The sequence below is a fragment of the Antedon mediterranea genome, chromosome 10 (assembly GCF_964355755.1).
Source record: "Antedon mediterranea chromosome 10, ecAntMedi1.1, whole genome shotgun sequence".
Lineage (NCBI taxonomy): Eukaryota > Metazoa > Echinodermata > Crinoidea > Comatulida > Antedonidae > Antedon > Antedon mediterranea.
In genome coordinates this window covers 22,758,316-22,779,824 of record NC_092679.1, presented here as the reverse complement: position 1 = coordinate 22,779,824, position 21,509 = coordinate 22,758,316, and the positions used below count along the sequence as shown (strand labels likewise).

Below are 21,509 nucleotides of genomic sequence, written 5' to 3'. Positions count from 1 at the left end.
TTCATGAAATGTTTATAGTATGTTTATTCAATATGTTCTTAAAAATGTAGCATTCAAATTTTAACATAACTTATTTGGCTTTGGTATGTAGATACCTATATTACTAAATCTCTTCTCTTTTAATAAACATATTAATATTCATTTAATATTGTTATTCTTTAACTTTATTCATAATTTTACAAATTGACCATCAATAATTTTTTGGAAACAAAATATAGTAGTAGCATATCATTATTATTCATAAGTAAGTCAGTTATATTTTTACATATTCATGATTCTAGTTTTAAATAAATGTGAAAAAAATAATGAATTACAGCTTATAATTTATTAAAACTATTCAATTATAAATGTTAAGTATTTTATACAATGTTTGTCTTTTTGATTATACCAATCAAGGTAAAATATATAATATAAACAAAATTATGTAACAACAGATTAGTTATAATATCTTACATTACATAATATAGAATAACAAATACTTATTAAACAACATATGTAACACTACTCTTATAATAAACAAATGTGTCGTTCCCCAATTATATATACCTATTATAAAATGTATTGAATGAACCGATAGAAAATATACTAAATTTTATACAGTGATCACATTTGAAACTTGAAATAACTTTGAAAACAGTCCTTTAAAAATAATTAACTAATAAAGAAAATTATAATTAATAAAAAGCATGTGTAACTTATCAAAACACATATCACTGATGCTTCTTATTAATATTAGGTAATCAGCAACTGCAGTTGTGCAGTAATTGATTGATATTACTAGTATTAATGTTGATTGATATATTAAACTATAGACTTTCAAATAATAATCTGCAAATAATGATAATATTTTTTCTGCACCAACTGCAGAAGATTTACTATTATTATACAGTAACATTACTGCAGTTAAACTGTTACATCATCAATAAAAACTTCAGTAGAATTGCCAGTTACAATACTGCTGAAACTTCAGTAGAATTGCCAGTTACAATACTGCTGAAACTTCAGTAGAATTGCCAGTTACAATACTGCTGAAACTTCAGTAGAATTGCCAGTTACAATACTGCTGAAACTTCAGTAGAATTGCCAGTTACAATACTGCTGAAACTTCAGTAGAATTGCCAGTTACAATACTGCTGAAACTTCAGTAGAATGGCCAGTTACAATACTGCTGAAACTTCAGTAGAATTGCAAAGTTACAATACTGCTGAAACTTCAGTAGAATTGCCAGTTACAATACTGCTGAAACTTCAGTAGAATTGCCAGTTACAATACTGCTGAAACTTCAGTAGAATTGCCAGTTACAATACTGCTGAAACTTCAGTAGAATGGCCAGTTACAATACTGCTGAAACTTCAGTAGAATTGCAAAGTTACAATACTGCTGAAACTTCAGTAGAATTGCCAGTTACAATACTGCTGAAACTTCAGTAGAATTGCCATAGTTGACAATACTGCTGAAACTTTAGAAGAATTGTCATACATACAGTACAATACTGTACCATCTTCTGTAGAAATATTACAGTATAATTACTGTAGCAAACTTCAGTAGAATTCAGTAATTAATTGCATAATCAGTACCATACTGCACCATCTTCAGTACAATAAAGTATTTCTTCTGGTGGCTAATAGTGCAAGTAATATAATTATTGCAGTAAAATTACTAGAACAAACTACTCATCTAGTCATTGTTATGAATAAATTTGTATTTTTAAATTTAATTTATTATTTAACCTTTTGGTATTTTTTCCTCATGTCAACTAGAACTCAAATCAGCATTTTTGCTGCTATGTTTTAATAAATATGTTGAGTTTGAATAAATACCAATTAATAAAATAATGCAGCAAATCAAAAAAAAATATTGTACTAAGAATTACAGAAACAAACTAAGCAAATATGGCCAATAATATTTTATACTACAATACAAAATCAAGATATGATTAAAGAGAAAACAAAATTTAGTCACTTGAAAGTATACTGCATTAGAGGTTGCAAATTAGTTCCTAAATTAATAGTGATCTGGGATAATTCCATACTTAATAACGTACTATAATGTGATTAATTAATAACTTAACAGTAATTAGTACACCTAATAAAACACTCTTTAGACTATCATCAAACATATGGTCACTGAGTTCCAAGTATAAATGCAGAGAGGTACCAGCCACTCTTAACAAAATATCTTTACCTCAAGCAAGAAAACAATACTGCAGTAATTCCTAATATAGTATATAATACTTCAGCAACTTCAATAGAATTTCTGCAGTAATAGAACTTCTACTGTCACTAAAATTTCAATAGAATTATTCTACAGTTGACTATAATACTAAAACAAAAGCCTATATAAAATATTTTCTCTGTTTTTCACATTGGGTGGTTTCTTTGATTTTTTTGGTTGTTTAAACTATACTCAATATTATATCAACATGATAGTCGAAGAAAGTGCAACACTTTGATAGTTAGCACCATTTCTATATAACTCCTATCTGTAGACTCTTTTGAAGCACTTCAGTTGAACAAGGAAAACAATGTTGGATGTTAGTTCTAATTTTGTTAAAATTGTCATACCTTTGCTTGGATACAAAAAAGGGAATCACAACTCAAAAGTTTAAGAAATGTGTGACGTATCTGTTTTCGTTATCATATTCATAAAGGTTGTGAAACCTTTCTAATATTTACTGTAATTCCTTCACTGTTTTATTTACAAATATTCTTTTTTATTTGGTCAGATATTTGTGATGTACAGTATACAGTTTAATTTTAACATCAATGATATATACTTTGAGAACTAAACACTTTCATATAAAAAATAATAACTTTTTGTTATTTCTTTATACTTTCTGCATAGTTATTTATAATATTATATTAGCTGAATTTCAAATGTGGAAAGAAAATGATGTAATATTAATAGTGCACTGTGCTGTAAAGTCCAACTTACTAGACTAAAGAGAAAGGACCTGGAATTACTGTACTGGTGCAACTATCTTAGTATAGTACTCAAACACTGAACAGATTCTTATTTTAAATTATTAAATGTATTATTATGCCTTAAGATTGGCAAGTTTAAAATTTCCACCGCACACACTAGTAAGACATAAATAGATATTTTAAAAATATTATATTTTTAACTGCATTTTAAAATTACAAAATTAACATGATTATTGTAGAAAGAAAGTACTCCAGTCAGCCATAAATAATGGCTGACATTTTGTATCCAAAATAGATGCAAGTTTTTCCAGGCTACAGTATCTAAATTACAAATGTCATGATTGAATACAATTTTCTACCTCTTGACGCCATTTTGTGTCCACCAACAATGGCCTACAGTACAGTAACTTATATCAACTGATGTATAGTACTGCTGTGTAAATACACAATTGATGGTTGCCATTTTGTGTCCAACTGCTGTACCCTAAACAGTGATCATCGTCCAACATGTCATAATGCTGTGTACAACTAGTATGGTCCCCATTTTGTATTGAAAACTTGTAGAAAAGCAGCCTCATCACCATTTTGAATTTATCCGCTGTGTTTATACTAAATAATAAAGTTAACTTTCAGACTACTGTCCCACCAGGCACTGATGTCGTAGGCTGCAGTAAACCCTGTTTATAAATCAAATCATAACATAATGTATAACTTTTAACTACATGATTAAATTACAAGGAATGTAAGTTTAATAAACCACACAATAATAAGCAATTAGCAGTAATTGTTTTAAATTAATTAAACTAAATTAGACATTTCAAACCTTGAACTCCAATTTTTTAAATTAAGGTGTTTGATGAATTGGCTTACTTCTAGAAAACATTTGAACAGAGTGCAAGTACAGTGAATAGAAAACAGTTAAGAAAAAAAATATATTTTGATTGGAAGAACAGAAAAATAAAAATTATGATAAGTGCATAAATGAAAAACCACAACCATTATGATTAAATACTGTAGCTTTCACTAATCTAAGGTAAGCATAGCGTGACTGCAATTCTGTTTAAAATAAAGTTTTTGTATGATACGACAATTATGACGAATTAACAGGGCCAGGTTGTTCTAGTCTATCATCCTATCTTAGGTGGTCGGATACCGTATTAACAGGGCCAGGTTGTTCTAGTCTATCATCCTATCTTAGGTGGTCGGATACCGTATTAACAGGGCCAGGTTGTTCTAGTCTATCATCCTATCTTAGGTGGTCAGATACCGTATTAACAGGGCCAGGTTGTTCTAGTCTATCATCCTATCTTAGGTGGTCGGATACCGTATTAACAGGGCCAGGTTGTTCTAGTCTATCATCCTATCTTAGGTGGTCGGATACCGTATTAACAGGGCCAGGTTGTTCTAGTCTATCATCCTATCTTAGGTGGTCAGATACCGTATTAACAGGGCCAGGTTGTTCTAGTCTATCATCCTATCTTAGGTGGTCGGATACCGTATTAACAGGGCCAGGTTGTTCTAGTCTATCATCCTATCTTAGGTGGTCGGATACCGTATTAACAGGGCCAGGTTGTTCTAGTCTATCATCCTATCTTAGGTGGTCGGATACCGTATTAACAGGGCCAGGTTGTTCTAGTCTATCATCCTATCTTAGGTGGTCGGATACCGTATTAACAGGGCCAGGTTGTTCTAGTCTATCATCCTATCTTAGGTGGTCGGATACCGTATTAACAGGGCCAGGTTGTTCTAGTCTATCATCCTATCTTAGGTGGTCAGATACCGTATTAACAGGGCCAGGTTGTTCTAGTCTATCATCCTATCTTAGGTGGTCGGATACCGTATTAACAGGGCCAGGTTGTTCTAGTCTATCATCCTATCTTAGGTGGTCGGATACCGTATTAACAGGGCCAGGTTGTTCTAGTCTATCATCCTATCTTAGGTGGTCGGATACCGTATTAACAGGGCCAGGTTGTTCTAGTCTATCATCCTATCTTAGGTGGTCAGATACCGTATTAACAGGGCCAGGTTGTTTTAGTCTATCATCCTATCTTAGGTGGTCGGATACCGTATTACTTTAAGTATGTACAGCTTTGAGTTGATTGAATTTTTAAGTCTACCGGCGCCAAATAAGCAACTTACACGGCTTGGAGTTCAACAAGGGCATCAAAGCCTCCTAATACTGTATGGGTAGTACTTTTTAGGGGGGAGGGGGGTTGTGTTGGTGGTGGAGGAAAAGGGCAAATTGAAGCTTTCATTAGATCTTTTTCAAGGTAGACAAAAGGTTTCACTAACTCATTATGCATTGTTATAAACACCCTTTAAACTAGTCTGGAATTGATGGTTGTAACCTATTCTCTACTGTAATTCTGTCTATTTTAGACAACAAAAAGAATATGGATAAGAAAATAAATGAAAATGGTATGAACAACGTCACTACTGAAAATACTATACCTCAATCTATTTAGGATTTCTCTGGTTGCGTATCCCCTCTGCCCATGAGATCGGGGGTAAGGTTGGGCTACACAATACAAAAAAAAAGACCAAAAACAAAAAGGCTTACAATTAGTGATTTTTTTTCATGCTATGAATTGAAAACTAATGCAGTGATCCAATGCCATGTGGACATTCTTTATTTTATTTGACAAAAAAAAATCATGCAATATTTGCATAAATTAATTAATACTGTAGCAGAAGTTACTGTACCATCACAGAAAAAGGAAAATGTGGTTATGGAAGATTTTTAATTTGTCGAATCAAGTGGAAACAGACATTTGGGGATTTCAGTAAAGCCTTGTTTGCACTGAAATTGAAAGTTGGTAAATTTAATCTTGTGGTCGTATACATACTGTAAAGTTCCAGTTACTGTATACAGACCTGAAACCATTTTAATTTCATTTTTTTGTCAAATAAAATGCGAGACTTATCAAACAGACCAAAAGGAAAATATTAAAGTATGGAGTTTAAACATGCATGATTCTATACTAAACAATACAAGGCAATGTCAGCAATTTAGAAACTGCAGTCAAGAAGAATGCATTCAGCTTTTATGCCACATCCTGATTTTATAAAAAAAACCTTTCCTATTCCTAATCTAATTTTAGGACCAACTGTAAAGGAATGAATGGGGAAAGCGACCATTTATCATGCATCACAGCACTAATGTACACAGAGCTATTGAGTGGCTATTCATTTCCTTGAAAGTACTGTATTAAAATGTATCTAATTGAATTTATCAAAGACAATTCTGTATACACACATTATGTTTTTGTTGTTCCTAATGTGTTTTTTTTTTTCAATATACCTGTACTTTTATGGTCCAACCAGACTACAATTTTATAAATGTTAATTATTAGCCAACCAAAACAGCTGTCAGATTGTTAGCCCACAACCAGTATATTAGAAGTATTATTTGTTTTTTATTATTGTGCACATCATTACAGACAGTTACTAACTGTATACTGTACAGTAGCTCAGCTTTTGTAATGCTACAGAATTGTCTTTGTATTTGTTTATGAGAATTTTCTTGCAGAAAGTTAAAAAGCCACATAATCAATCTACTTAAACCCTAAATTTCAACCACCTCTACAATATGCACTGATTTAAAAAAAAAAATTTTTTTTTAACTTACAAAAAAATATTAAAAATTGAAAAATACTGTTTAACTAAGTTTTTTAACTATATTTATTGCTTTGTATTATGAATTCGGAAATTAAGTTTGTCTATGAGGAGAGGAGAATAAATGATAACTTAACAGAGGTAGCATGCTTTTAAAAGATGTGGCCAAGCTTTAGTTTATCGTTGGTGCAAAAAGAGGGCGGTATTGTACTATTAGTATCACTGTGTACTAAAAAAATAACATACAGCAGAACCCCTCCTTTGGGATTCCCCTATTAAGGGATTCCCCTATTAAGGGATTCCCCTATGTCTATTCAACACTTTCAACTATTCAAAACAGCATCTCCTTAGGGGGTACTTCTACTGCACATTGGAAATGATTTGAATGGAAAGGACAACTTACCACTTTTCCTGGTCTTGCCCACGTACTAACGAAGCCTTCTTGACACGCAGTAACAATGCAGTCCTCTTTGAACATAAGCGACGTGACGCGCTCATGAGCGATTTTCTTCGTTATTAAAGGTTCAAGAATTATTAGTTCATCTATCCTAGGGCACATTGGAGTCCCGATTGCTTTGGCAGAATCTTCAATTATTTTTTGATGGATTTTACTAAGAATGTTCATTTTTTCTCCACTTTTACTCGAAACCGATTCCTTTTTGGTTTTATCTTTATGCTTATCTCCGAGACTAAGTGTTGAGAATCTACTGTGTACGGACCCACTGTCCGAATGATGACTAGTGTTCGTATTACTAGAGGATTTACCTTGCGGTGATAAACTATTCGTTTGCGCTATACTACCGGTTGGGAGCTGTGTGTTCGTTCGTTGTCTCGACAGAGACTGATTTTGTTTAAGTAAGTCTTCTGTAAACTCCCATAAGCAAAGCTGAGTGTCCTGCGCTACCGAGCCAAACCGATATAGTACTGGTACAATTCCTCCGTTACTTTGGATCGAATTACGAGATTGATTGCTAAATGTTCGCTCTCGTCGTGTAGCCGGTGATCGTTGATCCCGCGGCGATGTAAAATCATCTTCACTGCCCATAAAATCTTCGTGGTGATTTAATATTTCTGACGTAAATGGGTCAAAACATACATTTGTAACCCACGATTTATGACCTTTGCCCCTTGCAACTACACGCTTGTCAACAAATGACCACACGGTTACTAAATCATCCTCCCCTCCTACAACAACATATTTTGAATCAGGGCTCCAACTGACGCATTGTAATCCACCAAAATAGCTCTTCATTGAGCCTACTAAATCCATAGTATCGTAATTGAAAATCCTTAAAAAACCATCCTGCGAAACTGTCGCTAAATATTTAACATCAGGCGAGAACGCAAACTCGTTGAGGGAGCCCTCACCCACTATCCAGCGAAACACCGGGTTGCGATTAGACTTTGTCTTGCATGTGTAGATAGCGTAGTCATCTCCGTGTTTCCATGTTTGGTATTGAGGGGGTGTGTTAAATGCCGGATGTTCCTTATTATAAACGTACAATTGTCCACTAGCATGACCAACTAGAAACATGTGTTCTGTACCAGGAACCCATTTTACACACGTCACTTTTGTTTTGTCAATAAGACGCTGAAAACAAAAACAAATTATAATAATTTTGTTTAAACTTCAAATAATTCATTTTTATCAGCCGAGTGCTTGAGTAATTTATCGCCATAAAAAACCTTCAAATAAAAAACATATTATTTAGTTACCTCATCATTGAATATCCTACTAAGATCTTTCGTAACTGGGTCAATAAGTTGAACTTGACCAGCTGAGAAGCCGATAAGCAATAATACACTGTTCTCGCTGGCTGTGAATTGATTCAGGTCATGGCACGTTGGTAGTGTTCCGCCTTTGTATGTCCGTTTATCGATCGGTTTCGTTAAATCTGCAGCCTATAAAAACAAAAATATTTCCTCGTTCAAGGAAGGGTTTGTCTAAGCAAAATCACTTCGACAATTCAATAGTTTGGTGTTTATACATACATAGGCCTATTTTAAAATTATAAGGTTTATCACAAATAGCGTGGGCAACACGATGGGGGAGGAAATGGGAAAACGTGCATTGTGTTTACAGAATGTTTTAATCAAGCTACACTACAGTACACAGGGAACATTTTCGTCAGTGTAGCATAGCAAAAAGCTATACAAAACAACCTTATTGCTACACATTTTGAAAATTGTGTAGCAAAAAATACTATACAAAACTATGTTTCTCGACTTAAAAATCAGTTTGATTAGCAATATTGCTAAACAAAATTTTTAAATGAAAATTTTCCCTGAGTACAGTATACCTGCAATAAAACCTTATCTCTCCCTCCTCAATTCAATACTTGTAAACAAGTAATACTAACTAAGTACTGCAACACACTGTCAAGTACACCCAACCATAGCTAGAGGCGTAGTAGATAGTAGGCTAGACCTATGCCTGCTGCCTAGCCTAGCCTAGTACTAGTAGTGAATTTAAATGATAATATTAATGAATAACAAAAACAATTGGACAACTGAAAATAAATATATATAAAATCTCACTAAATTAAAATAATTATTAAATCTATAAAGCAGCATAACCTAGACATATATGCAACCACAAATGTGGACCATGACAAAAGTAAATAAGTAAAAATTGGGGCACAACGTTTTTATCTAGGCCTAGGCCTGTGTTTGGCCTAATATTTCAGGAGCTAGCCCACCTTCCGAACGCCTTTGTACAGGTAGAAGTAGAGCTCGCGTCCAACGTTGAAACATATTTTCTCGTTGGACCCGGATCCATCTTTAACTACAACAAAAGAAACTTTTACAGGATGACAACATTGTACATTGTAAGGTGCTCTTGTAGGTCTTGAATATTCCGACAAAGTCATAAGTTTATAAAGGCCTTCCCGAGTTGTAAACTGTGTTTTGACTTCGTCCTTCCCAGATCCATCAGAGGCGGCCATGATGGATTTGCAATGATGAATAACCCGGATGTAATGTCAACAGATAGATAAAAAAAAGTTCACAATGGGTCAAAAGGTCAAAGAAAGTTGGAACTCAACTTTTCGACTTTTTTTATTATTTTTAAATATATATATATATATATAAACACAACAGTATATATAGATATTTTTACCATTAAATTCACCAACAAATGCCTATATCTGTTTATAAAATACGTTTTACTGCTATCATGCTTTTTAAGGTAAATCAAGGTAGGTAGATAGTCCTATTCCAATTGAATAATTCGTTTTGAACTGTTTCTTCTTTCTTTATTAATTGACTAGTCATAAACCAGGATATTAAATAAACATCGATTTGGCGTATTCGATTGAGAACTTTCTTATTTACCATTCGTTAAGTAACCTCAGAAATTAAGCTTCAATTGAAGAACGTTAACAAATAACGCAACTTAATATATGGCATCCAAAGGACCTATAGATATACGACGTATGTGATTCCGGCAAAGTACAAGTAAACATTTATTTAGAAGATCAGAAGGAAAATCTGTTCTCAGCAATAAGAAATAGGATTAATAGTTGCTTAAGAAAAAAGTGCAAGTAGGCTAAAAGAGACTAATCTACCGAAAACCATCTTATTTAAAAAAGGCGTCTACTGAAAAAACGGTGAAATATCCTATTTGCATAGTAATGTTAGAAATGTAGGTGGGTGAAAATAATGCGCTTTGGTATTGCGTTTGCAATGACAAAATACAACGAAATGAACAACCATAAAATTCAGTTAAAATTGCCAATATTTATTGTTACAAGTGTACCCTTTCTGTAGCAATTTCCTATTCCTGTGTGTGATAGGTGGTGCGCGCGTTAAAATAGGATAATATTAACTGTACGCTCATGCCAGGAGCGCGCATTCAAACCTTGATAATTAACATCAATTTGTTTAGACGTGCGTCGACTGTGTACGTCTTATCGCGATGCGACTGTGACGTAAGCATAGTTTGCTATCTACATGTCTGTGGAATAGTACCATGAAATAGTACTTATTTTATTAATATTTGTGTTTTTTCCCAAAATGCTTACTTCTCCAATCAATGCAATCCTCTTTCCAAATTTTCATTCTTTTTTTATATAATATTTATCTTTTATACTTATACACAAATTTAACCTTTCGAAAATTGTTTCTAAAAAACTACAGATCTAACATCATTTGTCTTAACACTATTATACTATAGAAGAAGCACAATTAGACATTATTTTTTTTACCTATCGCTTACATGATAAGTAGCTATATCATCTTCACATTTTTTTTTTGTAATGGCATGGGATATAAATAAACTTATTACCTGGAACAGATCGATTAAAAATAATAGATATAACAAAAAAATAAAAATTTAAATACAAAAATCATAATATAAACGGTTTGTAATCAATTACAGCCTCAATTATTTGCATGAAAAATACAATTATTTGCATAATTATAATAAAAATAAATATATTTATGTTACGATTTATTTCTACAAATATATACATATTAAAAGATTTCAGAGGTTAATTAAATGATAAAAATCTATTTTTAAACCAATTAATTCACTATATATTTTATTTTTTTGTATTATTCTTTCCAATCAGGAACATGATGGTTGAACTTTAAAAATGCAGTGAACTTTGACATGACCTGACATCGACCTGAACGACTCTTCCGAAAGACTTTGTTGATCATGTAAAACACTTTCATCTTCAATCAATGTCAAAGATTAGACTAGGCCATTCTGCAAACACACTTTACGGGTTGGTTTTGGAAAATGAAACCATCACCTGCACTGCATTGAAAAAAATTGTTTACAAAAAGCCAAACATGCAATAGTACTATTAAATATCACGTTTCTGTTTAGTAGAACTAAAATTGAACAACATGTGATACAAAATTAATCAATCAAAAGACAAGGATACTGTCATGTTCTATAGCACATTTTTCAGTCTTTAACCAAAAATTCCGATATTGTTCTACGAAAATGGAGTTTTATGAAAGTATAAAGGCTGCCTTAATTAATAACCTTATATTGTTTTATTATATTCTAGAAATAATTTTGTTTAAAACTCCATTTTATATCTTTTAAATATAAAATTTGTAGACATTTTCCCCCCAAGGAGACGACTATATACAATGAATATAAAAATCAAGAGCGAGGACTTGAACCAAACAATTAGTGCCTAAACAAGACTACTTAAACTTTGCAATTGTCACTAACAGTCAGTATTGGGTAAGACCTCTATTAAGGGGACACCTTCAGAACCCAACAAAGTTTTTTTTTAAATAGAGGCCGATCATAGTGTATTACTGACCCTTGGCGAAGTGTATTATTTACCACAATTTAACGCAAAAGTGCCTCTTAATAATGGTGTCACCTGAATATAATACATGTCCCCAAATAAGGGTTCTACTGTAATTTTCTTTGTGGTGTTCTATCTATAACTGGACACATCTGAAAAAATTGCTCTCAAAACTACAGCTACTTTTAGCACAAACATACACAGCTGAGAAATCCATTATAGTATTGTCATTGACAAAGCACCGTGATAAAATCTTGAAAAATGATGCTTTTGTTGTTCAGACACTTTTTCATAGAGGATCTACAGGACAAATGTTCCTATCTTGACAACAGTAGTAGTGAACTACGACCCCGTTAGGATAACGAGCAAATGCGCTGTTGCCGATCTTTTTCCGACAAACCGGACAGTTTTTGTCTTCTTGAATAACGCACTTCTTGCTTTGGTGAAAGATGTGTTGTTCACGAACCTAAAAAGATAAGTTATTTTAATACACATAACAGTACTGTACTTCAACCAAATAAAAATATCTGCGACTCGCAGGTTACTAGGCTGAACTGCGCATTCTCCTGTGACTCGCATGTTACTAGGCTGAACTGCGCACTCTCCGTCCATATCTTTTAGCTGCCACTAAATTGCACTCATCTTTTAAACTGTGCCAGTTTTCAGGCTAAAAGTTGCAATGCAATTTTAACATCAAGCATAACATCAACACACATATTTCAAAACTATTCCTTTTCTTAAAGTTTAATTAAATGAATGAGGGAAAGTTATTTGACTCAACTCAATGATACCCATATTAAAGTGACACTTATTGCATCCTGAAGGTGTTCATTTAAAGACCCCTTCCCTGCAATTTTGGACGTTTTTTGGAAAATAATACATATATATAACTTTAAAAACATTAAACCATGTCATTCCTTGTCTTAAATGTACGTTTTATGGTAAATTATGATAAAAAGTGAGAAACAATGCACTACCTAAGTAGCTCGCGGCGATCGACCTCTCGTGGACGGTCTTAGGCCTAGCCTGGCTAGGCTTAGTTTTGTAGGCCTAGCTGGTAAACATCGGTAACGTACGAACATCGTACGCTAGCTATATACCTAGCCTGACGTTGTATAGTTGCTGCATTAATTGTCTTTCTATTTTTGCCAGACTCCGTTGATACAAATTGGGGAAAACTTGGTATTTTCGCTGAAAAGTTAGGAGTCTTCCATTTGTTTTGGCCTCACGATCGATCGAAAAGTGGGCGAATTACAGGTGAAAAACAAAAATATCAATCCGCGCGCAATGCATTTTGGGATTTATAGCGGGCCGCTATAATTATTAAAATCGACTTATTTTTCACATTTTTAACCGTTTAAAGACGAAAAAAGTTATCGCAATAGGACCATATAGTATTATTTTTACATTAAATATAGTTTGTGATCTTAAATTAGATCTAAAAAACGTAGGGAATGGGGCTTTAATAGTAGTTGTAGGCCTACAATATAAATATACATTTTGTATCAAGGTAAAGTAGTTTAGCCAAACATTTTCAGTGATACAGTATATACATACAAATGCATGCACAGCTCAGAGCACACATATATACAGGCTTTCACTTTTTTAACACACCTGTAAATTCTCTGAGAAACGTAGACTTCGTAGAACCTGTAGGCTTCGTTTATGTATAGCCTTGCTTTCCATGACGTTTTCAAGAAAATTTGAAATACAAGACACATGTATGGTAGGTGGCAGCAACTCTAAGGCCTGAAAAATAAAAAAAAGAGGAAATTTACTCCAAGCGAGAGACACTCACCTAAGGCCAATTAAAATCCAGAATTGATTGACTGGAACCCAGTTGCCAGTGCTACTGTATACCTCCACATATGACCTATTCCAGTATCATAGGGTTAGGTACAAATTCTGTAATACAGTATTTCATGTTGATCACTTTTTTGTCAAATAGTTTGATAGTGTAGACCGAACTTTACCTTGGCTGTGTCTATTTGTTGATAGTGCATTTCTAGCACTGTTAAAGCTGCATCAATGTTAGGCTGAGGTGAGGCAACATTTTCCATAACCCCTAAGCTACTGGCTTCTGGTGGTGACAGGTACATACAGAGCAGACTGAGGTACACCTGTAAAATTCAAATCAATTAAATAATTGTAACTACTGTTCTCAATGGACAAAATTATGTAGCTTTTACGATATATTTGTTTACTTACATCTTTACTGCCCTCTATGTCTTTATGGTAATTTCTGCTGCAGTATTCCTCTGCCATCTGCGTGTCTTTCAGGACATGAGCATATATTGCTAAGGCTTGCTCATGTCTACCGAGACGTCCTAATAACAGCGCCCTCTCTTCAAAGAATCCTATAAGATAAAGCAAAAAAACCAATAGTGCTAATAGAATTGGAAAAGTAATTACAATTTTTAAAACTTCCAATAAATCTTTTAACCTACCATCAAATGGAAAATGAGTGAGAAGTTGTTCTGGTATGTAGTACCGTGATGTCTCCAGAAAAAATAAAAGTTTGCTACGAACTTCTCCTAATTCTCCTGGTTCCATTCCAGCACTAGCAGGTGCCTGACCTGTGCAAATGAAAAACAAAAGGAAAAACCTGGTTGTTATATTTGACAAGAGTTTCTTTAAAAGGGTTGAAATGTATTTAAAAATGTTGAAAGTAAAATGGAGGCTAGAGTCTGGACATTTGTCTTAGGCTTCATTCATCCAAATGTAAGAAAAGGATTTATTATGGTGGATAAAGAGCAGATGAAAAGAAAAGCCAAAGACAGAAAAGTGGGGCAAAAGGATGTCTTGAGAGACCTGCTGACAACCGTATATATGACAATGTGGCTCTATAGCATTGCAGTTAAAATGCTTGCTTTTCAGTAAAAAGTTTAGGTTCAAATCATGTTTCACTCAAACTGTACTAACCTTCTGGTAACGACGGTAGGTACTCTTTCATCATTTCCTGAACCTTTTCTCTATACAAATGGATTAGTTTATTATGGAAAGGAGGGGTGTTATCTGAACATTCGATAAGGATGTGTTCTAAATAAGGTATTGCTAGTTCCCGATCAACCTCTTCTAAATATGCCAAAACCATGTCCCTTGGAAGACTTTCTACTTCTGGTGTGTCTTCAGTAAAAACCTAAATAAAATAAATAAAAGTTGGAATTAAAAATAATCATTTTAATCATGTAAATAACATAAAATGACATTCTGGATTTGAACAATGAGGACGAAATCCGTGATCTTTAATGGCGTATGTATTATTTTTATTGAAAGTAGTGGTTAACTGACTTCTTAACTAGGCCATTTTACTATAAAAAATATTTTCTCATATGACCTCACTGTGTAAATAAAACATGACGTCCGAAAATCCTATGCAAACGTTATTGTTTGTTTACAATCCAGCACACAAGCTAGGTTGTGTGACAAATACTAGTGATGCATTTAAAACCGAATCCGTCTAATGTTTTACCACCAAAGAATATTATTGCATATATAAAAGGATGTATTACATTCAGAGTCATAATAGCTTTATAATTACCTTTAGACCATCTTCTGGATGAGCCTTTAATACCCATTTAGAATATTCAAATATTACATTGATGTGTTTTTGACCCAATGACTGTAGGTAGGTCACTGTCCTCTCATGACCTCTAAGAGGACTGTTTACTTTTTGAGACTGACGTAGTAAAAGATCTAAAGCTGTTAAAAGCAGAAAAATTATCAGAAAAGAAACTTTAAAAAAGAAAGAAACATTTTTCAGATACAGTAATTCTTGGTCCTATCTAAATGCTTTGTATTTCTGCTCTATTTGATTGTATTTATATGTTTATAGACAGTTTGTCTGAAAAAAAGTTTTAAATTGAATTGAATAGGGAAAATTACCTTTTTTGTGCAATCCCCTCTTTTCATACAATATAATAAGTTCACTGTACTTCTGATATTTTTTCAATATTCGTTCCGTTTCTTCTAAATGACAATAATTGTCTTTCAGCCTAAGCAATGGTGCTACTAAGGCATCATTGGTCTTTTAGAAATAACAAAAAATAAACATAAATATCAATAAAGAGTTTATGATTTTAATGGTAAGAGAATTTCATGAGTTGAAAGATTCACTGCTTTTTTTGTACATCATATAATTCCTAAAAGTTAGTCAATTTGACAACATTTGACATTTCTACATAAAATTTGACATTTCTACATAAAATTTGACCTTTCTACATAACATTTAACCTTTCTACATAACATTTAACCTTTCTACACAACATTTGACCATTCTACACGACCTTTGACCCATGAAACCTACCATTAAATAGCACTTGAGTAAGGTAGTATCCACAATCTGACTCATTTGTTTGCGTGGGATAACTTTTGTTGTTCCATCTACGATTGTCGTTGACTGTGTTTGTTCTTTGGGTCCTGCCTTCATCAGGTCCTGTCTTTTTTGGGTGAGGTATTCAATTAGGGCGGTCAAACCTTTTTCAAGTTCCTGCCCTATTAAAGTTGGGGGTCTTGACGGGTACTCCAACTTACTTCGGTAGTCATTTGGCAAAAGGTCTGGATACAGCCCAATTACGTATGATGGATCTGAAAGTAAAGTTTTAATATTGATGATTAATAAGAATTTACCAATGAGAAATACCGAGTTCGAATCTTGGCAGTCCATTTCAAAACTATACTGCATGCACTGTAAAGGTTAAAAGTGCAATTTAATTAAAACACCCCAAAAGAATCCTAATGCAATGTCAAAGGTGATAAAAGAAATAAATAAATTTTACCTGTTCCTAATTTGGAAAATATTTTCATTGACTCTTCAAAGCGGTTTTGGCAGAAGAGATTAAACGCGAATTTACTTTGAATGCTGTGAATTCTCCTCTCTTTATCTGCTTCATCTTCATCTGTCATGTTCTGTGTTTTTCAAAAATACAATAATATTTTAAAGTTACTTATTTTGTTACACAAACTGAAATAATTAATTGTATTTGATATGTAACCTTTGAAATTTTTCATATCTCATGGCCTTTCTACTTTACTTTATGTATAACCTTTGGCCTTTCTGTATAACCTTTGACCTTTCTACTTTTGCTGATTACTTACAGCTAGATGAAGAGCAAGTTCAAATTGTTTGTCTTTCAGTAAAACATCAATCTGTGTTGTTATTGGAAACGGTGCTAGCCTCCAAATGAAATCTTGGGATGCCACATAGATGTATTTATTACTGTAACCAATAATATCAATATTTATATTAACATTAAATCCTGGTAACATAGTGTAGATGGTAATACATTTGCCAGTACATTTGGAAATGCAGGTGGGAATGCATTTGATAATACAGGTGGTAAATACTGGTTGTCATATAGGTGGTACAAGAGGTAATGCAGGTGGTGATGCTGGTGGAAATACAGGTGGTTGGTATTACAGGTGGTAACAGGCACACACATGGTTGACATCTCAGTGTCAAAATAATCTTACCTTGCCACTGAAATAAATTTGGGTTTGTTGAGATCAATATTTTGCACTAATAACTTAGGGTCTATTGTTCTAATTTCAACATGTTTTGGTAAAACAGCGATTAGGTATGGTTGGTCATAAGCTATAAGACATAAAATGAAAATAATAAATTTCTGTTATAAATTAAAAAAACAAGTGGTAAGTAAATATATTAATTAATTAATGCAAGCAAGCATTTCAACCATAAATATAAAAAAACAGAATTTTAATTTAAAAAAAAACTAGACTGCCTGCCTCAATTTACTCGAGAGATCAAGAAGTAATGCTCCATGAAGCATATTTGTTTGTCACCTAGTTGACTCTCTAGTTATGTAATACTGCACCTCTATGGTCATACATTATCAATAGTTTTCAAGCTGCCCTGACTTACCTAGAACAAGTGGAACCTCTGCCCATGATAGGGCATACTTTTTAGCAGGTTGACCTTTGCCATCTATTACTATACTCATATTATCTCGGCCTAGGGCTAGCTGATTGTTTGATAGTGGGGTGACTGTGGGCTCTACCTGAGATGTGTTACCCGTTGTAAATAGATCTTTCATTGCACCGCTTTCTGTCTACAAATGCAAAGAAATTAAGAACAACAAATTATGATGGTATCTGTGTTTAAAAAAAAACAATTTCAGAGTTTGATTCTATATAACTAATACTTTGTCAGACTAGTCCATTATCACAGAGGTATGTTCAAGGAATTATTTTTCCTATGTTAACACTCAGGAGAGTAAGGGCCATTTTCGATTCAGCCAGGTAATTTGGGCACAAAAATAGAAAAAGACATTTGTCTTCAAAAATATAACTTCATAGTAAACATCATAATATGGTCTAATTTTCACTATTTTATTTTTTTTTACTGTTTTAATTGAATCTTGTTCTACTTACATTTATAAGAAAATAGTCCCTTTTTAGTCCAACACAGAGAGACTCTTTGCACCATGACATGGCCTTGGGGACATCGGGAATACCCAGCTCAGTCTGTGGACAGAACATGTTGCATATTAACTTACATGTATTATATGAATCGGAAGAAAATTTAAATTTAGAAATTTATTTTATGATCATAGGACATAACTGATTTATTTAAAAATTAAATTTATTTACGTTGATTTAAGGAATCTGTTAATGTTCCTAAATAAATCGAACGATTGACGATTTATTAGTTGCCCACATTTTCTTACCCTAAGTTCATTAAAGTTGCGGTTCTTCCAATAGTACAGCTGTAGCTTTCTCTTCACTGCAACACACAGTCTAAGGTTGTATTCTATATGCCCTGTGGTAGACGTCTCTTTCTGTAAAATACAAGAGTTGATTGGATAGCCTGCACAAAAAAAAAATGGTGGAGAGGAAGGGAGGTGGGGGTACTTTTTTGTACTACATACAACATATTATATTTTTTAATTATCATTTTTTTAGTTTAATGAATCATGTAATTTGTCTATTTTACATGATATACTAAATGTGTTTTAACCCGAGTCTCATGTTTGGATTGGACTTTTTAGCCAGCGTTTTTAGTTTTAAGGTAAGTTTTACTGGGCAGGCAGTGGTCGGTAAAAGTTAAAACCATTGAACTAGGTTAATTTAACGCAAAGGGAATTGTAGCCAGTTTTCGGATTATACTTTCTTGATCACTTTAGCCAGCGACTCGGGAAATTTTACCAAATTAGTGCGATCAAGGCTTTAGACTGACCTTGAGGTCAACTGAAAACAGTGTTGCTCCTCTTGTTTTGTTGATGGTGCATATTAATGTGAAGAGTGCTAGGTCGTGAACACTGATCAAAGCATCTGAAAAACAAACAACAAATTAAGTATCTTTTACACCTGATCCAGTCCGGCTAAAATAAACGAATCACAATGTTTTGTTTTCATTATGCTTTACATTATACATTCTTTTTGCCAAAGAGATTTTAAAAAGAAATGAATCAATATCACTGCTAATAAAATAGCAATACAAATATTGACCGAGGGAGGGGAAATCTAAAAATTTTTAAATAAAATAAAAAATAAATAAAAAAGAATATTCAGCAGTAGTAGGAAATAGTTAAAAATATATTAGCCATGGTGAGTTTTTTTTTAAACCAATCAAATGCTGTGAATTAGAAAGTGCGGTGTATAATATTACCTGACAAACTGACAAGGATCTGTTGCTCTGGAATACATGCTAGCTGTTGGATTGGCCGCTTGGAGAAAGACTTGTTGGACCGCAAAAGATTGACTTTTACATTTTGACCACCTACAGAGAAAGCAAAATGAAATGACAAATTTATAAAGAATAATGTAGATATGCTCAATAATGATGGGCGGGGGTTACTCATGCAATGACCTCAACTCAGAACATTCACATACAATGTATTGATCATCAGTTAAACTGTGACCTGAAGTGTGATTCACAGCTGACCTTGACTCACCGCGTAATTATCTCTCCATTACTCATCAAACTTCTCAACAAACTAAGTTTTAGATCATCATGATACTTGATAAAAATACAGGTACCACTGTAAGTTTATTTGAAATTCATTCATGGGGTCAGAATCACGGCTCCGAGATATAGGATTTTTTAAACGTGGGGAGCCCTAACATATATAGTTCTGTTTAAAAAATAGATATCAAACGGAAATTTAATTTCACCTGTCAAAAAAAGCATGCACACCCCAAATACTACCCCGCTATATCCGCCCCCTTTAACCTTTAACCTTTTTATAGAATTCCCTACAAAATCAGATAAAATCAGAACTTCTTTTTTAAAGTAAAAATAAAATAAATTATTGTTGGATTCATTTCCATTTTGCTTAATGAAGTCCTGTTTCACATACTTGCGTTTGATCCAGTTACAGTGTATACAAGAAGATGACCTGGTTTCGTCCCTACAAGCAATTGATCACCTGAAAAAAAAAAAAAATTCTTTTCACATTCACTTTTTACATGATAAAAAATCATTTTTTCATGACTACTAATCTATGAAAACTAGGTAGGCCTAGGCCTATTCCCTTTACTTAAATGTTTCACTTTAATGTTTGTATTACAGAGGTAATTATAAATACTATTGTTATAACAATTATACTTTATATTTAATATTAATTAGCGGCCTAGCTAGCTACCTAGGCTTATTTATTTCAAACATTTATTTAATTTATTTAAAACATCCTAGCCTAGCTAGTAGGCCTTGCCTATATGTCATACATCTGTCAAAATACCAAGGATTCGTCTAGATAGGCAACGTCAATACAGTATTACTATGCCTAGGCCTACTATTTGCCTAGCCTAGGCCTACGATTTGCCTTTTTCTGCCTTTGATCTCGACCTTGCAAATTGAAAACAATCGGTTATACTGGGCCTAGGCCTAGGTTAGGCTACACTAGCTAGCTAGGCCTAGCCAGCTCTGGTGCAAGACTAGAAAAACATTGCAAACGTGCTTACCATGAGAAGCAATCGACTCTATTTGTAGAGGAAGTTTTTCAAGAATAGGCTGAGCTTCATATGCATCATGCATATTTGTTTTTCAATTCATCTCTCTAAGTTGCAACAGTTTATTGTTAGGCTCAGCCCTGTCCTTCACGAGACGTGTGACCGACTAAACGACTCATGTGAGGATTAATAACGTTAACTTTGACCTACAACCTGTTCGCTCGAGATTCAAGGCTCACGAACGCCCTCTTTATTTTAACCCTATCAAACTTTGGAAACGACTAACTGTAATAACGTGTTAAAAAAATAAAACACATGTAATTGTATAAGTCGTGCTGAAAAAGCATTTGGAAGGGTATATAAAAATTGCAGTTTACTCTTACTACAAAAAATAAATTTGAAGAAAAAAATATTATAAAGAAAAATATGAATTCTGCCCTCTATCGATCAACAACTGGCTTTTTAATAACCTCCTAACTGTAACCAAAACCCTACCCTGCATTATTATTTTTTTTTTTTCGTTTAGGGCGGGTCTTGCGTAACAAGTATGTCTTCTTGCAAGATTAGTGTATGTTTAATTATTATATTATATTAAAAAATATTTTGTATTGTTTACAAGTGTGCCGTAAATAAAATACTGAATATCAAAACAAATGTTTGGATTCACATCATTATAGTCGGGTGATGTTTTTGGACATCTTATAATTGTAGTATAAAATAAAGCACATGGGACTCTCTATGTTTACATTTTATTTGGTATTGCTCTAACTCTAGCGGAGCCTAATTG

The 21,509-nt window shown here is 33.3% G+C and overlaps 2 protein-coding genes across 3 annotated transcripts; both read right to left on the bottom strand.

The window, feature by feature from the left end:
* Positions 1-233: 233 nt before the first annotated feature.
* LOC140060509 (WD repeat-containing protein 20-like) lies at positions 234-9,484 on the bottom strand. Of its 2 annotated transcripts, XM_072106759.1 has the most exons (5): positions 9,239-9,484; positions 8,256-8,441; positions 6,943-8,130; positions 5,376-5,442; positions 234-3,601 (listed from the first exon to the last, which is right to left on the bottom strand). In XM_072106759.1, exons 1-4 carry the CDS (start codon positions 9,482-9,484, stop codon positions 5,386-5,388), a joined length of 1,677 nt encoding a protein of 558 aa, XP_071962860.1. In that variant the 3' UTR covers positions 234-3,601; positions 5,376-5,385. The 2 variants fall into 2 exon arrangements, with proteins under 2 accessions (XP_071962860.1, XP_071962862.1); XM_072106761.1 differs by lacking the exon at positions 5,376-5,442 and having other exon boundaries at positions 235-3,601.
* Positions 9,485-9,684: 200 nt separating this feature from the next.
* On the bottom strand, positions 9,685-20,875 carry LOC140060656 (vam6/Vps39-like protein). Its single transcript, XM_072106958.1, has 19 exons — positions 20,735-20,875; positions 20,131-20,199; positions 19,440-19,550; positions 19,008-19,102; positions 18,499-18,609; positions 18,203-18,295; positions 17,694-17,880; positions 17,285-17,405; positions 16,910-17,030; positions 16,591-16,720; positions 16,119-16,399; positions 15,698-15,839; positions 15,354-15,514; positions 14,735-14,951; positions 14,260-14,388; positions 14,021-14,169; positions 13,786-13,932; positions 13,427-13,561; positions 9,685-12,278 (listed from the first exon to the last, which is right to left on the bottom strand). Exons 1-19 carry the CDS (start codon positions 20,805-20,807, stop codon positions 12,102-12,104), a joined length of 2,649 nt encoding a protein of 882 aa, XP_071963059.1. The 5' UTR covers positions 20,808-20,875; the 3' UTR covers positions 9,685-12,101.
* Between the last annotated feature and the right edge of the window lie 634 nt (positions 20,876-21,509).

Coding starts and splice junctions, on each gene's coding strand:
- LOC140060509 (XM_072106759.1), bottom strand. CDS start 9,484: ATGGCCGCCTCTGATGGATCTGGGAAGGACGAAGTCAAAACACAGTTT. Junction 8,442..9,238: donor TGTACAAAGGCGTTCGGAAG/GTGGGCTAGCTC, acceptor TTGTTTTTATAG/GCTGCAGATTTAACGAAACC. Junction 5,443..6,942: donor GGGCAAGACCAGGAAAAGTG/GTAAGTTGTCCT, acceptor TGTATTGTGTAG/CCCAACCTTACCCCCGATCT.
- LOC140060656 (XM_072106958.1), bottom strand. CDS start 20,807: ATGCATGATGCATATGAAGCTCAGCCTATTCTTGAAAAACTTCCTCTA. Junction 14,389..14,734: donor CCTACCGTCGTTACCAGAAG/GTTAGTACAGTT, acceptor TCATTTGCACAG/GTCAGGCACCTGCTAGTGCT. Junction 13,933..14,020: donor ACATAGAGGGCAGTAAAGAT/GTAAGTAAACAA, acceptor TGAATTTTACAG/GTGTACCTCAGTCTGCTCTG.